Below are 16,324 nucleotides of genomic sequence, written 5' to 3' on the forward strand. Positions count from 1 at the left end.
GAGAATTGTGCTGTACTAAATTGGGTTATCATTTCCCTCTTTTATTGAAGAAAATCTTAGCTGTAGGCCTAACGAAAAGCAGGCCAATTGATTATTTACATTGGTTAGGTGAGCTGTCCATTCAGTGTCTATTTAAATATAAAGTGAAATAGGACTATATAGCGCTAAGGCCTACATATGCTAAACCTCTTGCATTGACTGTCTATTTTTAGGCCTATAATTTTTAAGGTGTTGTTTAGCTGTTAGCGCAAAATGTGCCGCACTGGGGTTCGGCCTTTGACTTGATTTGTGGAGATCATTAGGATAGTTCTTCACTCTTTAAGGTGTTTGAGTGTTCAAACACCTTGTGCGAGCACTGAGCAGCCGTGTAGGCTGCTCATTCCAAATCTACCGCGTTATGTGATAACGCGCCCATTTCCTCAAGCCCCATCGCATTCGGTGATGAAGCGGGAGGAGAAAATGGCTGTCTCATTCGGCGCTGACTTTGACTGTAGCCTACTAGACACAGGACCCAAAAGGCAGACAATAGCGATACGTTTAACAATCAGTATCATTTTTTGATTCCAATCCGACTGCAAGCGATCCATCCAACCAACCGTTGAGCTATTCGTAAGTGAAACGTACGAGCGTATCTTCCCGGTAGTTGGAGCATATTTTTCCTACAGATACAGTAGATGTCATCAGCTGTTTTGTGTTAGACCTCACTTCTTAATGATTTGAAAACGTTAACCACGAAGAACATTCCAGCGATCTGATCCTGTATGTGAGGCTGCAAGAAAGACAATAAATCGATCACGCCAAATCAACGAATTGGCCTATGGCTAAGCAATGTATTTCCTCACTTATCTTGGTAGAAAACACCAGATAGGTGTATGGACCTGTAGAGCTGGAAAAACTATCCTATCATCTATCAACATATGCTTCATCAAGAGACCAGTCGATAGAAAAATAAATATCCAGTAATCTCTCCGACAATAACAGATATTCAGAAACCGTTGGAGTAGGCCTATTTATTGGAAATGTAAGCTATTCGTCTTTCTTTCTTACTTTCTTGTCTAGCCCTGTATATCTCTGCATTCATCAACTTACATTTTCCCATTCATTAACTTCATTTTCAAGGTGAGGTTGGCAATAATTCTTTGATAAGCAGCTCCCCTGGGAAAAGTTGCCCAGACGCACGAACACGCACACGCACACACACACACACACACACACACACACACACACACACACACACACACACACACACACACACACACACACACACACACACACACACACACACACACACGTTGATCATCTAAATGAAACATTTACTGATCCTAACTAGGCTATCTGTTCGTAAAAAACATTTGACGTGGTCACATCACGTGGGCCTCGTTTGATTAATTAAAGGATACAATACGACCTTCTGTAGGTTATTTCATAAATGAAGCACTGACAAGTCAACATAATTTGGCGAGAGTGTATTTAGGCTATGTAAAATAGCCTAAATACGCCATGAGGCGCAATAACCCCACGAAACGCAACGGATTAAAAACGAATATTCACTCTTTATGGTCAAAACAACCCAATATCAACATATGGTGTGACCCTCTGCTCTCTATCGTCGAGTCATTAGGCATACGAACATGCGTGGACCTGGAGTCATTTTTAAAGGGTTGGAATTGAATTAAATGCATTAGGCCTCTACACACTACGCATTATGACTCATACGTTAAGTTTGTACATTCCTAAATGGTATAAACACGTTTGAAAACAAGAGTGAATTTCTGGTAACCTAAGTATAGCTGGTCCAGTAAGACCTGTGTAACTAGGGGCTTTTATGTCGGGTAGTGGTATAGTGCAACTCGATCTGTGTATTAAATTCAGATTTTAGCTATTCCGTCATCTATTGGGACAACAGAGATTACTAGCGAGGGTACAGGTCTATGTTTCATGCAGATATAGACCGGTCAACAAGAACGAAAGCACACACAATGCGGCCGCAGTTATACATAACTTTATGAGGAAATGCTAATCAAGTTGAGTCATTGGCTATGCGGAACACAAAGTAAAACATTCCTAACCTGCCCGATCAGCATGACAGTTTCACATAAAGTCAACAAAGGGTTATTTATCTTGCTTTATTGATATACATATTATCCAGTAAACTGTGTCAACAGCATTTAATCCACCTATCCCCTACGGAACATACTTTGTGACAATCATTTTGGACTTTGAACCAAGTGCAAGAAAGAATAAAGAAAACAAAGCAGGAAACAGGACAATCAGCTCGTTAGAATCAGATGCAATAATCTGACGAGAACTACTGCAAAGTTTAGCCAACAAATGAAATGTCAATAAATATAAGAATTCCTTCTTCATATAGATTTTTAGTATGCTTAAAAGCTTTGCATTAAATGTGCATGGAAGGCAATTTAGTCTCAAACAATTTTTCTAAGAGGAAAGTATTATGACAACATAATCAAAATTGCCTGCACTTATTGGATTCAACAGGAACTCAAAACCAGTCTCATATTTTACATTTTACTTGTACAAAATACTACTGATGACTAGTAACCCTGGTAGCTTTATGTAAAACAGACAGAAGATGAGACGAATGTATTTGAATAACTATTTAAGTTGGCCTAGAATTACCATATATTGAGGGGTCCACAGTAAGCTCGTACAAAAAAAAGATTAAAAGGATATGGTTGGTACATGGAACTTGGATTCAATGGTACTCTTTATATTATTCTTTCTCCAATTGATTACTGACCTTTGAAGATATACATTAACTAAATGAATGTCACAACCTATAAAAAGTGCAATATAGCAGAGAGCCACACATGAGCATTTTGGACAGGCCCATGGCTGAATCCTGGGGCAAAAATGTTAAACAATTTGTGGGCAATACATTTAGTTTTACTCTGTATCTGTCCATTCAAAGTCCTTGATGTTAACCCTGAAAGTGTTTGCTATATCTTATGCAGTGATACTAGCGAGGGTACAAACAATCCAATGTAAAGATACAAAAGTGTTTTTATGTCGTTGCCCAGGGTGCCAGAAACGCCTCTCCCACACATTTGGGCTTTCAGTAACTCTAGACTACTTGTCTGAAAGCTTGACTAAGCAAAATGGACCAAGCAACTGAAGGAAACAACCAGGTACAAGGCTGTACCCAGAGCAGATTGTAAAGCAACTAAATATAGTTTAAACGGATGGAGATTATCTATTTCTCCATAAAAATCAAATGCTGTAAAAATGAGCGTAAGCACAAGTGAATGCGTCTAAGTGCTTTCTTTTGTTGATCTTCGATCGCTGTACACATAACAAGTTACTCCCTTGTTCTTGTCCGGGACCAAAATATCTCATATTATTAGATACAAAATATTGAATAAACCTTCCTAAATCTCAGGTTGTATGTTTGGTACCAGTATGAAACGAGTATACAAAGTATTACAAAGGTACTTTAGCATTTCAGATATATTGATATTTTTGTGGAGACATAAAAATCCACCTGAACGCAGTCACTCAAAACCTCGAGGGCACTTTCTTCACCACACAGAGGAGTTCAGTATAAAATAGTTTAAGAAACATATTCAATTTGAATGATAAATAATAAATTCCCTTATGTACAAAAATCATTATTTTCTTTTTTACATATGCACATATTGACAGGGTCCAAAAATGTAACTAGAACTTCCATTTGGGGGGAAAAGAAGCTCATTGATTAGAAGGAAACGTATTCCTTAAACGTGACTGTGAGACTATTTGTCGTTATGTCAGTGATGACAATATTTCCCATGAAAGGCGATATTTTCGTAACAGTCTCTTCTTTGAGCAGCTCTGCATAACTCTCTTTCTGGTCTGGCACCGCCAACACCAAACTTTCACTTATAGGCTCAGGAACGGGTTCAGGTTCCGGCTCTGGTTGGACTTTGGGCTCGGGATGTTGCGTCTTGGTCTTTGGACAACTTAGATCCATAGGCTGCTCTTGGCTGTCCGTATCTCCAATGTCACCCTCGCTAGCACCTCTGGGACGGGACCCACTACAGTGGAGGTCCATGGGTTTTTCTTGAGGCGGGGTTGCATCTACTACGCTGGGGGTGCTAAAGCTCCTTGAGCTCTGGAACACCTTGGAAACACATCTTTCCTCCACGGGCTCCGAGAGTTTACGTTTGCGGTCGGCCGAAAACGTAGGGATCCTAATGTGGTCAATGTCCGTGCGACTCAGCATATTTGTGTCCATAGTCCAGGAAGTTTGGGGCGAGCTCGCCGTTAGCTGCATGGGTAAGTCGTCCGGCAAATCGGCCTGACCGCGAGCCACCTCCGTGTTATATTCCTCTGCAGTGCTGGGCGAAGGCTTTGAGAAATGCCTGTCTTTTGGGCAACACTTCTTGGGGTGGTCAGCTGCAGGGGGCGAGCGTCCGTCACAGATCTCTTTTGGTACCCCGTTCTCTGGGTGCAAGGGCTCCCCTGTTTTGGTTTTGTGCGATGGATTGCTCTGCGACGACTTGGCATGCAGGGCTTTCTCCTCGCTCGACGGCTCTCCCTGTTTACCCTTAGACCCGTGAGCCTTGTGACCGTCCATGTACTTGCTCATAACGATGACGATACGTCCATTCTTATCTTTGTTCTTGATTATCTTCATTTTGCCACCACCACTGGTCGGGGCTGCGGCATCTTTAGAATGGAGCTTGAGGGAACCCCCATCCTCCTCCTTGCCCTCCGCTACCTTGGCGTTAACCGCTGGTTTCCGTACCTCAACTGCGAGCTCCTTAACCTTGCTCAAGCACCCCGTGTCTTTGTCGCGGACCCATTTCTGCTGCAGCGCCAGCGGCAGGTTCCAGCCGGGGTTGGCTTGTTTACCGGCAGGCTCTTGAATTTTGACCACCTCCTTTAGTCTGGAGGCCGGTGCGTCGTACATGTTGAGGTCAGGCTCATAATGGTGGTGCTTCTTGCTGTTCAGCTGGTAGATCAACTTCTTCTTGCCGTTGGACAGTTGGTCAGGAGGGGCTTCCTGGCTGTTGGGCTGGTATTGATGGTGCTTCTTGCTGTTCAGCTGGTACTGCTGAGGCTGGGTGCGGGACGTCTGGAGGACATCTGTCATGGGGCAGCTTTCGCCATCCTGGGAAGTCTCCTGAAAACCTGTGGGAACGTTGGATCGCCGGGCAAAGGAAGGAACCTGTGGAGGATAGACACAAGGTGGATGGTAAGCTGCTGCCCTAGATATCTCACCACTACAACATGTATGTCTATTTTTTTGTCAAAGTAATTGAATGGTGATTGATGATTAACCGAGGCTGGAGCTGTGGCAAAAAGGATCGACTACTCCCCTTCCAACTTCTCACACACAGATCACGCAAGACAAGTTGCAATCCTCTTAACCTAATCGATTTCAGTTGTACTTTGTCTAAATGGTTTAGTGCAGCAAGCTAAAGAACCAACTTCTGCATAAAACTGTATAAAATAATAGTTTCAATTTATAAAACATGCATTCATAGACTCAAACATAATACAAAGCAACTGAAGACACGAGAGAGTGGTTATATTATAGTAATATTGGACTAAAGTGGGAAGGAAAGGAGCTTCATGTTAGTGCTAACCCCCCCCCCCCCACACACACACACACACACACACAAACACACACACACACACTTACTGGCTGACCCTGTGAGCCATCAGAGGGGCACTGTGGTGGAACCCTAAAGCTGCTCAGGCTATGACCCAGGGTCACGGAAGTGCCACTAGACATGTCATGCTTTAGCCCTGATGCCTGACAGAGAGGTGATTCTCCACAACACAGCAATGCTACGGATGGCTCTCTCAAAAAATATATATAATCACGTTTGGCTTAGTTCTTGTTAAGTCCGGTCCTAAGGTAGCCCAAAGGATGACTATATTATTTTGCAAGAGTGTGCTTTGTATTATTTTTAAAGCAAAGAGAGAGATGCTGGGAGAGAATCTTATTTTTTATACATAAAAATGAATAGAAATAAGATAACTAAACACGTTCTTTCTTTGAATGGGTTTCATTCTGGACAAATGGAACAGTCGAACGCAAGCCATTCAAATTAAAAAGAGGTAGCCGTTGTTCCGATATTTTATTTAGCATTTCTCATAATGAACACATTGCAATAAAATGTGTGTAGTGAACCAACACTCCCATTATCTTGGGCAACAAAAGCTCAGTTTGAAGAGCACCAGAGTGCAATCAAGCTTGAACTGAACCTCTTCTGTCTGTATTTTTATATTTTTGTCCTTGACGTCAATCTAAATAAAAAACAATCACAACTACAGTTTATCAAAAATCACATGAGACTGCCATTTTGCCTCTCAAAAAATCCCATGTCTTAATTTAACACATTGGGGGAGCTTAAGGACAAAGTGTGTCTATGAATATATGTATGGAATTGGTCTTACCTGGAGTAAAATATGTTTTGGTTTAGGCCCACGCTTGCGATACCCCATCAGTTGCTCTTGCCTCTCTCTGTGAAAAAGAAGCAAAAATGTTTTAATGCAATGCTAAACATGATCGCATTTAGAAATATTTAAACAATAAAAAACAACATTATATATCATCAGATCTGTAGTCCAAAAAATATTGATAATTTCAAACATACCATAGTGCGCTAAGAAAATACACCAGCCTTAAAAGAGCAAGACTATTTGACCCCTAATGCAGGTTTATATTCCCATTCAAGGTCGAAAAAGGAATTTTGATTTGAAGGACTAATGATGGCACACATGTGACTTGATGCAAGGCACTGTGGGACTTATTTGCATAGCTCTCTCCATTGTAATTGGCCCATTCCAAACTCTCATTATGGGGGCGAAATTCAATTAGTTGTAGGACAGGGAGGGATCTCTAGTTTTCCTTTCAGACAGCCCCTCTTCTGTGCTCCACCTTTCATATCGCTCCCATTTCTACTTCCAGTCACATTCAAATCCTAATTAAAGGTACGCTTGAAGCGGGACAAAAGAAGGGCCAGGTGTTTTTAATGCAGGAGTGGGCGGTGGACACACACACACACACACACACACACACACACACACACACACACACACACACACACACACACACACACACACACACACACACACACACACACACACACACACACACACACACACACACACACACACACCCCTGCTTTTGTAACAACAAATACCAACACACTCCAAAGATAAGATGATTAACATCACGCTAAGCTGCCTCAGGCACCTTGTTGAGTCATTTCTTATTGACACCAAGGCCACCAAGAAGGAAAGGGGGGAGGGGTTGTTATTATGGCCTTGGTGACCACAACTGGGCCGATGCATTAACCTGTCTGGGTGAAGTATGGTTCCCTGATAATAATCCTCCCGACTCATCAATAGCTCGTAAATAACCAACAGTAGCAGGGGTCCCGGGTGAAGCGTGCAAAGCCTGATAGACGCGGAGAATCTCTATATCAGATCTCACACAAATTGAACACAAACAACCACTCCGATCACAATGGGCAAAACATGAGCGATTTCACAGAAGGGAACAGCCAATGGGGCGACCCCCTATTTACAGAAGATTTGGCAATTACAGCCTTCCCCTCTCACCGTCCGCTACCCTCCCCCATGCCTTTGGGGAGCCGTGCAAAGTCCACACACACAAATACACACGCACACACACAGAGCAGATCACTCCTCCATGACCATCAGTGCTACCTCCCCCCCCACCCCCAGCCCCCCTCCCCAAAAACGCACGTGCAGGCAGTCTGCTGTGGGAATAGGGAATACGGGGGCAGTGCACTGGAAATGTTAGCGAACACTGGATGTCAATGAGATTTTTTTCTCTCCTCCCAAACCCTGATGTCTGCTGGGAGGGTGGTCTCCTGGGCCCCCTATAGACTGTGTAGCGTTGTAGTACACCACCGCAGGGATAATGTGCAGGGCTTATTCAGCATATCCATTTAACAGCAATATAAAATATGTGTTGCGACTCAGCGGTGTTAGGGACAATCTACTGGCACGAATTTGACCCTATCCATCGTTTTGGATAGCTAATTGCGATAACTGTAGTTTTGTTTTGAATGTGGAATTTAGTCCACAGTGTGATTGTCCACATGTGTGACATTGGGTTATAGTAGCCTTAAAAAACTAATAATGTTTGATTCTAATAGTACACTAATCATGTGTATTATGCCATTCCACAACCATTCCGTAACTCACAACTAGCTTTGCAGCCACTGTCGAGGGAATATCCATTGCGTTGATGGATCTCAACAACAGCGTTACTACAGCGTGGCCATGCCCCCCATGCCCATATAAGGCCATGGCAGAACTACGCTCAGCTGCCATGACCAAAGTCTCACCTGCTTTGGAACGCGACGAGTAGGCGCGGGTCAAGGATGTTTTCCTCAGGTTCCCACGTGTTGTATCTGTAAAAAAATTGGAGAATATAAATATACGTGTTCAACAATGCTTATTTGGGGCTTATACGCGCTTGTCTGTTCTAGATAGGCTGGCGGGCAGGCCCACGTAATTAGGTTACTATAGCTTATTTTGACCCTTAGCGCGCGAGGTGGAATGGTCAGGTGCGCGTGGACTCCATAATTAAGTAGGGTAATATGCATATATGTAATGGGATACCTCTTCAAAATATTGGATGATGGAGATGATGCTCACAAAATAAGCATCAAATGGCTGCTACATCCTAGCCCTGCACACGATGGGCACGTCCCGAGTAGGCTACACTGCACGGACGAACGTAAGAAAATGTCAAATTGAGTCTGCTACGCTCCAAACGGCATGGAAACAAGTGTCTTGTAGCATCGAGTTCTACAGTCGGCCATTTTAGCACTACTGTCTCGCAAATTCGCTGGCAGGGCAGAAATAATTAAAACAGGATTACATGGCTGTGTCTACCCCCTTCCCTCGCATAAATTAGTGAAGGCATCCGTGGATACACTGAAACGCATACCAACCGCTCTTTCCAGCCAAAACACCAGTGCGCGCACAACCTCCATGATAGGCGTTAAGACCATAGCATAACTGCTGCAAAATATAACAGCATTCCCCTTCAAATTCAGTGTCTACTTGTTAAGAGTGTAATTGGCATATAGTATATTTAGACTTACTTCGGAGACCAACCTCGCCACTTGACCAGGTACTCTATTTTGCCCTATGGGGGAGGGCAAGAAAAAATTGTAAGGCTTATTCATAGCGAAACAAAAATCCAAACGGATCTCGCTTAATGTTTCGCGCCGTCTACATACCTTGCGAATGCGCTTCTTTTCGATTCCCTCTACCGCAAAGACGTGCTCTCCGGCCGCAGGTAGCTCCATTCTCGTTTGAATCCGGCTGCAGCGAACGGAGAGTGAAATGTTGGCTCCAATCTGTCGATGCCTTCACTCGATGCGTCCACAGGCTTGGTAGTTTTCCAGTTACTATTAGACCCCGCTGTATTCCCTCCTCCTCTCCTCTTCTCTCTGCCTCGCTTTTACCCGCTCTTTCTGTCTCTCTCTCCGTGACACACACATACAGACTGTAGCCTCACTCTTTCGCACACACCGGGTGCTCCTGGCTGCAAGCAGAAAGACACTCGCTGTAACTGCACGGAGTCGCTCAGCGCAAAAAGGTTCAGTGGGGCGCGTGACGTCAGCACGAGGGGGAGGTGAAAACATTGCACATCCTTGCTGGTCACTGTTGGACAGCGGGGTTCGACTGGACGGAGTAACCGCTGGAAATGTAAAACCCATTTGTAGGCTATTTATAACGGCAGTGTTCAATGTAACTGCGAATAAATGCATACGGGATGTTACTGTCCAATCTAAATATACACTGCTATGCTAAACCCCTTGATGTTGCCGATGTAGCCTCCATTATAATTCTCAAGTTTCAACGCAATTGTAGAAATTTTTTTTTTTATGCAGGTTATCGCTAGGGAAGCTAATGCAAATATGTTAAGGGGTAACATAGTGATCTGGTCTATTTGCTTAGCAATGTAGCCTTTCGACCGCCGTCTCATAGTAATTTATAGCCTACTAAAAGTTTAGATGTAGACAGACATAGGCCTGACATGATTGTAATATTTAGGCTCAGAGCACAATAACGTTTGTAGGAACTACTTCAGCTTTTAAATTTGGATATTTTCTTCCAGACTGGTTGAGATGTGACACCAGTTACAAAGCCAGCAGACCAGAACGTAATTGACACCACCCCTGGACACTTTACACGTGAAACAAATACATACATTTGCGTTACATCCTTGTGGGTGCCTCATTTCCCCTGCTATGTAACCCCCTTGAGGACTCCTGCTCGAAATGTGTATAGCGGGAAGCTTATGTCGGCCTGGTAGCATAACCTCGCAATGCAAATATAGGTCACACTCGTATCTTGAAACAAGTGTCCTCCGGGCGCCTTCAACTGAAATCAGTCCGCTGTGCAGTAGCCTCGGCTGCTCACCTGCGGTAAATGGAAAATGTAGGTTTTCCATTTAAGGCAAGATTCCATTCCATTCCATTTAAGGAAAAAGCATGAGGTAGCCTATAGGCCTACTGTTAAGTCAAAGACTACAATAATGTATGTTATTAAACCAATATATTGACTGAGTTTACCAGCACAGGTGTTTTGCTCGGCTCTCGTTACAAAAACAGTCCTTTATCTAAATATGAGCCTAAGAACCGACGAGCCATACGTGTTGTAGCCTAATTATGGTCATCAATGGTTAATCCACGATAGGCCTATTTTCAGACAACCAAACAGACAACACCCATCTGCGCCCACCATTTGGGTCTGTTCACAATCATTTGTCCTTAAAATGCCCTTCAACTGAAGCTGTTGAAATGTTAGCGTATGTCGTCAATCCAACATAGGCTACAAAAAAGATAGTGAAATAATAAACAGAAATTCAGCAACAGAAGGGTTAAAGAGAAACCTTTTGCAGCGCGGCAGCCGCCAGCCTATCGCACGCAGGCACGACCTATCGCAGCCACTCCATATATGGTAATAGCCATAAACTGGGTACGTTTCGCCCTAATATTGCCGATTTCCTGACTTTTGGTCTCGATATCGCTACAGGACGCAAGTAATGCCTCGCCCGTGTCCGATAGGGACGATAAATTGCAATTTCCTGGCGTTATTCCCGCTTTTCATTATGCCCTTCAACCACGGTCACACAGCGCATACGCCATGCCTCCCTAGCAACAGCATGGAAGAGACCAGAGATATAATTTAGCTCCAAAATCAAGCCCGTGATTAATGTCATAGGATGGGTGGCTCCCGAGGCATCCGCCTCTCCATTTCATCCTCGATAGATATTTGGATATGATAACCACACGTTTCAAACGTGCCATTTATATGAGCAGGTTATATTCTCTGTCGGTGCTGCGCAGATATAAGCAGGTGAAATATTGTTGTTGACATTTTTTGAAAGAAATCAAAATGCATTTAGCAATGCCTCCGACACCACCGTTTATTAGGCTATAATGTGTAAGCTTTGTAACACATCGTGTGTGTGTGTGTGTGTGTGTGTGTGTGTGTGTGTGTGTGTGTGTGTGTGTGTGTGTGTGTGTGTGTGTGTGTGTGTGTGTGTGTGTGTGTGCGTGTGCGTGTGCGTGTGTGTATGCTGCACCATTGCCTTGGCCATATTGGGTCACAAACCAATGAACTGTGATCACTGCTGACCCTACAATACAAACTTCTGAGTTTTCAAAAAAATTAGTCTCATATAAGTAGCCTATAGCCTATATGTGTCGGATCTCATTTTCTAGTTCCCATTTCTGGAGACATTCAGTGTTTTATAAAGAGTTATTATTATCATGAAGCGATCCTCTGTGACACACGTTATTTGGGGGAAAAATGTAGACAAACCAAATGCGAGCAATCGGTTTAACTTCTCGTCTTGTCACCCACCTCGATTTTTACATTAGTTTTTGCCAACTAATTTATTTTGGATGAACTGGGACGTTTCCGGTTTATTCGACCTTAACATCAGAAGGGTGAGCACATCTGTGCTTAACACCCTCAGATCCGCGGCTAAATAAGGGGTTACTTTAAAAGACGCAGTGCAATTCTCATTTGGCAGACCAAACTCTTTCCATCGGCCAGACGGAACACCACTGCGATGCGAAACGTTTAAATGCTAGGCCTATATGTAGGATAAAAGTGCAAGGCTTTGGGCATATAGAATAGCAAGTGTTTTTTTAAAGCTTGTATTTTGAAGAATCGATCCTACGTGCTTTGCAATAATTCATCTGTTACAGCAGCACCGATGAATTAATCAATCAGTTGTAGCCTCCAGAATGGCCTATAGGCTACTTCATGCTGCTGCACCCAGCTCCCCGGGATAGATAAGGAGACCCCTCATTTTTAACTGTCACTTGTCTATCTCTATATATCCCTTCGGCCTAATGCTTTTTAACGGAACCACGGAAGGATTTTTTACGGAACCACCACCGCGAGACGGCGCGGTGGTGGGTGAAGGTCAAATAGTTGAGCTATCTAAATAATACAGTAGCCTACTGGAAATACACAAGTGACTCAAATGAGGCGTATGAACAATTCCTTTACCGAAACGACAGTAATATGCGTATGTTTTAATGGTCATTATTCAAACGAAAACCAGTGACTCGGGTGCTGCTTGTCTAGGGCAAAGAACACTTCCAAACGGAACATTGTGACTCCTGTTTAGTCAAATGTTAGCCTATGCATGCCTGATCATATTTGACCCGTGTGTGTGTGTGTGTGTGTGTGTGTGTGTGTGTGTGTGTGTGTGTGTGTGTGTGTGTGTGTGTGTGTGTGTGTGTGTGTGTGTGTGTGTGTGTGTGTGTGTGTGTGTGTGTGTGTGTGTGTAGCTCGTGCTCGGCGGGCTTTACTGGACGTACGATACCAAGCTTATTAATGATCGTTTTTTCGAGCAGGCGACACTAGTCGAGGGGTTGTTAAATTGATAAAGGTGTGACTGCGTGACGGATTGGATGGCAATAGAGACACGTCGTCGGGTCAGGCCTGTTGCTCTTTATTGAATAAAACCTCCGTCTATGTTTTTACTAGTTTTAACTTAATTAGCGCTGTGTCTCTCACGGACACGGCCCCAGTTGGCTCGCAATGGGCGCTCGATGATATCTCTTATTATCTGGAGGCCTCGACGGCCGTCCACCTACGGTTGTATCAGGAGAAGGATGAAAAGAGGAATGAATGAATTAAATTACAATACGTTTTGCGGAATATAGGCTGCAGAGGGACACACGTATTTATGTATCCTTATTTATATAGGCCGAGCCTATATATAAAGAATGTTTGAATCAAATATATAACTGAAAGGGGAATCCCACATTTATCGGGAGGATCTTCTAACCGCACCCACGTTTTAGGCGATCATCACAGCTGTCAAACACAACGAGTAAGGAAGATGGATAGAAATAAATATCTCTCTATATATACACATCTTGCAACCTCATTTTGTTGATATATTTATATATGTAGTCCATGTAATGTTTTCCATAAAGGAGACATTAAGCTTAGTATACAAAAGCACCAATCAACGGCTGGTGTCACATTTTGCTTCATTCAGGTGTTTACTTACCCCCCTCCCCCCACACACCTCTGTCTGTCATGCCCCTGACATATGTTTAATTATGATAATTGAAACAAATGAAAGCCATTAGGAAGCCATTCGTCTTGGTGCGAGGCATCCACCGATTTTTTAATGTGCTACGGAGGGGCTATGGGGGTACGGAGCGCATGGGTTGGGGGGGTTTGGCGGCGGGGGTGGGGGGATTGGGGAGGAGGTGGGGTGCAGCAGGAAATTCCTCCTCCAGTCTCATTGTCACGGCCATTGTTGAAGCGCCAGCCATGGGGTCTCGTGGAGAGGGGTGCTGCTTCTGGCAGCAGGGTGGGCTGCCCATCTCCCCATCTCCCCCCCCCGAATCCCACTTACCTCCTCCCCTTCCTCCACCATCCCTAGCCCCCCTCTCTCTCCTCTCCTCTGCCTGTGTGGAGGCTTGTCGTCGTGTGGGGTTCTCCTCTCTCACTCACAGGCACACACATACACACACACACACACACACACACACACACACACACACACACACACACACACACACACACACACACACACACACACACACACACACACACACACACACACACACACACACACACAGCCCAGCCAGGGGCCTGAGCAGGGGGTGTGTGTGTGTGTGTGGGGGGGGGGGGGGGTTAGCCGGAGTGGGCGCGTGTGTGTGTGGGCGTGTGTGTGGGTGCGTGTGAAGGAGGGGGTACTGGACGGTGGGTGGGTTGGGGGAGGAGGGGTGCGGTATGCTCCAAGGCAGAAGGGGAGAAAGACGAGAGGGAGACGGTGTGAGGGGGGAGATAGGTGAGGGAGAGGGGGAGAAAGAATGAGAGATGAGAGATTGAGGAGAAATAGAGCTGAGAGAGGAGATAGAGGGGACGAGGGGAGAGGGAGGGGAGAAGGGGGAGAGAGAGGGGAGAAGGATGAGGGGGAAAGGTGGAGATCAGGGAGAGAAGGAGGAGAAGGATGAGGGGGAAAGGTGGAGATCAGGGAGAGAGGGGAGAAAGATGCCGTACAAATTGGTGAGAGAGGAATGAGAGGGGAGAAAATGATAGAGAGGGGAGAGAGAGAATGAGGGATGAGGAGAGCAAGGGATCGAGGGGACGAGAAAGAGATATAGGGCGAGAGGAGAGGGAGAGAATGAGAATGAGGAAGAGGATGAGAGAGAGTGGGTCAGAGAGAATGAGACAACGAGGAGAGAGCCACGGCAGAGAGAGAGTGAGAGGGATGGGGGAGAGGGCCTCGGCGCGGGGGTATTCTAGCGGGCCGGCCGAGGACTGGCGTGTCGATTGCGTATCGAGCCTCGAGGTATCGAACCTCCACGACGGGGGGAAGAGAGAGAGAGAAAGAGAGGAGTGGGGCGGGGCGGGCAGGAGCCTTAATCAATATCCCCCAGACGCAACCCCCCGCCGCTCCAGAACCCTCAAGCGAGGGACTGGAACATAGACCAGAGAGGAGCCGGGTACCTGGGAAGGCTGGGGGGGGGTCTCTAACCAGGGAGCAGAGCTGGCTCTCCACGTGCCTGTGAGCCAGATATAGCGCCCTGCTCTCTGATGCCAGCCTAATGATGAGTGACGCGGGGGCCCTTATCCTAAGAGCCGGCTCTCACCGTTCCTCCCGGCCCCGCACGTCGTCTCCTGGGAACAGATTATTTGCCTGTTTTTTTTTCTATTGGGTTTTAATTTACATGCAAGCCTGAAGCGCCATGATTTTTTTTCTTGCTTTCTTTCTTTCTTCATTTCCCCCCTTTTCTCCCTTTTCTGCCTTCCCTCTCTGTCTTCTCTTGTTAGTTCCTTCCGTCTTTCTATTCCATCCGCTTTTCCATCCTTCCTTCCTTCCATACGACCTGTTATCTATTCCTTCCTCTATTTATTTCCTCCCCTCATTCCTTCCTTCTCTCCCTCTCTCTCTATCTCTGGTAATCTTTCCTTGTTGCTATCAAACTATCACCTCCTTCCCGTCATTCTCGCTAGCTGCCCCTTCTTTTTTGACCACCCATCCTTCCTTCCTCCTCCCTTCCGTTTCCTTTTCCCCGTGGTGTGCTCATTATGGAGCTCTGGCAAGGACAGAGGTGGTGCGAGGTGGTTGAATTGCGCAGCGCAATGGATGGGCATCCTAAGAAGTGTCCACACCAGGGAAACCCTCTGTTAGGTTCCTTCAAAATGAAACACGGGCAGACGGTGAGAGGGCATCTTAACCATGGTTAACAAAAAGATCAAACACAGAGGGTTGGCAAGAGAGAGAGGAAGAGAGGGGAGGGCAAGGTGAGCAGATACTGAAATAAAGACAAGAAAGTGGAGCGTTACAGCGAGAGCGGCTGAGGGCGAGATGGAGAGAAATTGGGGGAGGTAACAACTGGAGGATGTTGATGGAAAGACTATCTCTCCGTCTGAAAATGTTATATATAATAATAAAGGAAAAAAAGAGAGGACGAGAGAAGGAGAGCTGGCAGCCAGACTTGTTTAATGTGCGCGTCTATCTATATGGAAATGCAGCCGGGCCGATATGAACCCTACAGCTTCTGTTTTTATTATAATTCACTTTCGGCTTTGATTGGCTGAAAAACAGAAGAGGAGGAGAGGAGGAGAAGAGGAGAGGAGGAGAGGAGTGCCGGGGAAGAGCAGCCGAGAGATAACACGAGAGCTCGCTTTAGTTGTGCAAAGAGCACATTAGGGATTTGTATTACATTTAGAGAGATAGTGGGGGCCGCCTGGCGTTTTGAACAAAGGGTTGACAAGCAGTAAAAATGCCATCCACAGCTCTTCTGTTATTTTAAGTCATTGCAAATAA

General features: G+C 45.1%; 1 protein-coding gene across 1 annotated transcript; it reads right to left on the reverse strand.

Moving 5' to 3' along the window:
• Nucleotides 1–1,645: 1,645 nt before the first annotated feature.
• Nucleotides 1,646–9,578, reverse strand: cbx4 (chromobox homolog 4 (Pc class homolog, Drosophila)). Its single transcript, XM_056581098.1, has 5 exons — nucleotides 9,237–9,578; nucleotides 9,099–9,142; nucleotides 8,334–8,399; nucleotides 6,409–6,475; nucleotides 1,646–5,170 (listed from the first exon to the last, which is right to left on the reverse strand). Exons 1-5 carry the CDS (start codon nucleotides 9,303–9,305, stop codon nucleotides 3,716–3,718), a joined length of 1,701 nt encoding a protein of 566 aa, XP_056437073.1. The 5' UTR covers nucleotides 9,306–9,578; the 3' UTR covers nucleotides 1,646–3,715.
• Nucleotides 9,579–16,324: the final 6,746 nt, after the last annotated feature.

This window comes from Gadus chalcogrammus, chromosome 2, assembly GCF_026213295.1.
Source record: "Gadus chalcogrammus isolate NIFS_2021 chromosome 2, NIFS_Gcha_1.0, whole genome shotgun sequence".
Taxonomy (NCBI): domain Eukaryota; kingdom Metazoa; phylum Chordata; class Actinopteri; order Gadiformes; family Gadidae; genus Gadus; species Gadus chalcogrammus.

Coding starts and splice junctions, on each gene's coding strand:
- cbx4 (XM_056581098.1), bottom strand. CDS start 9,305: ATGGAGCTACCTGCGGCCGGAGAGCACGTCTTTGCGGTAGAGGGAATC. Junction 9,143..9,236: donor AAAAGAAGCGCATTCGCAAG/GTATGTAGACGG, acceptor CCTCCCCCATAG/GGCAAAATAGAGTACCTGGT. Junction 5,171..6,408: donor CAAAACATATTTTACTCCAG/GTAAGACCAATT, acceptor TATCCTCCACAG/GTTCCTTCCTTTGCCCGGCG.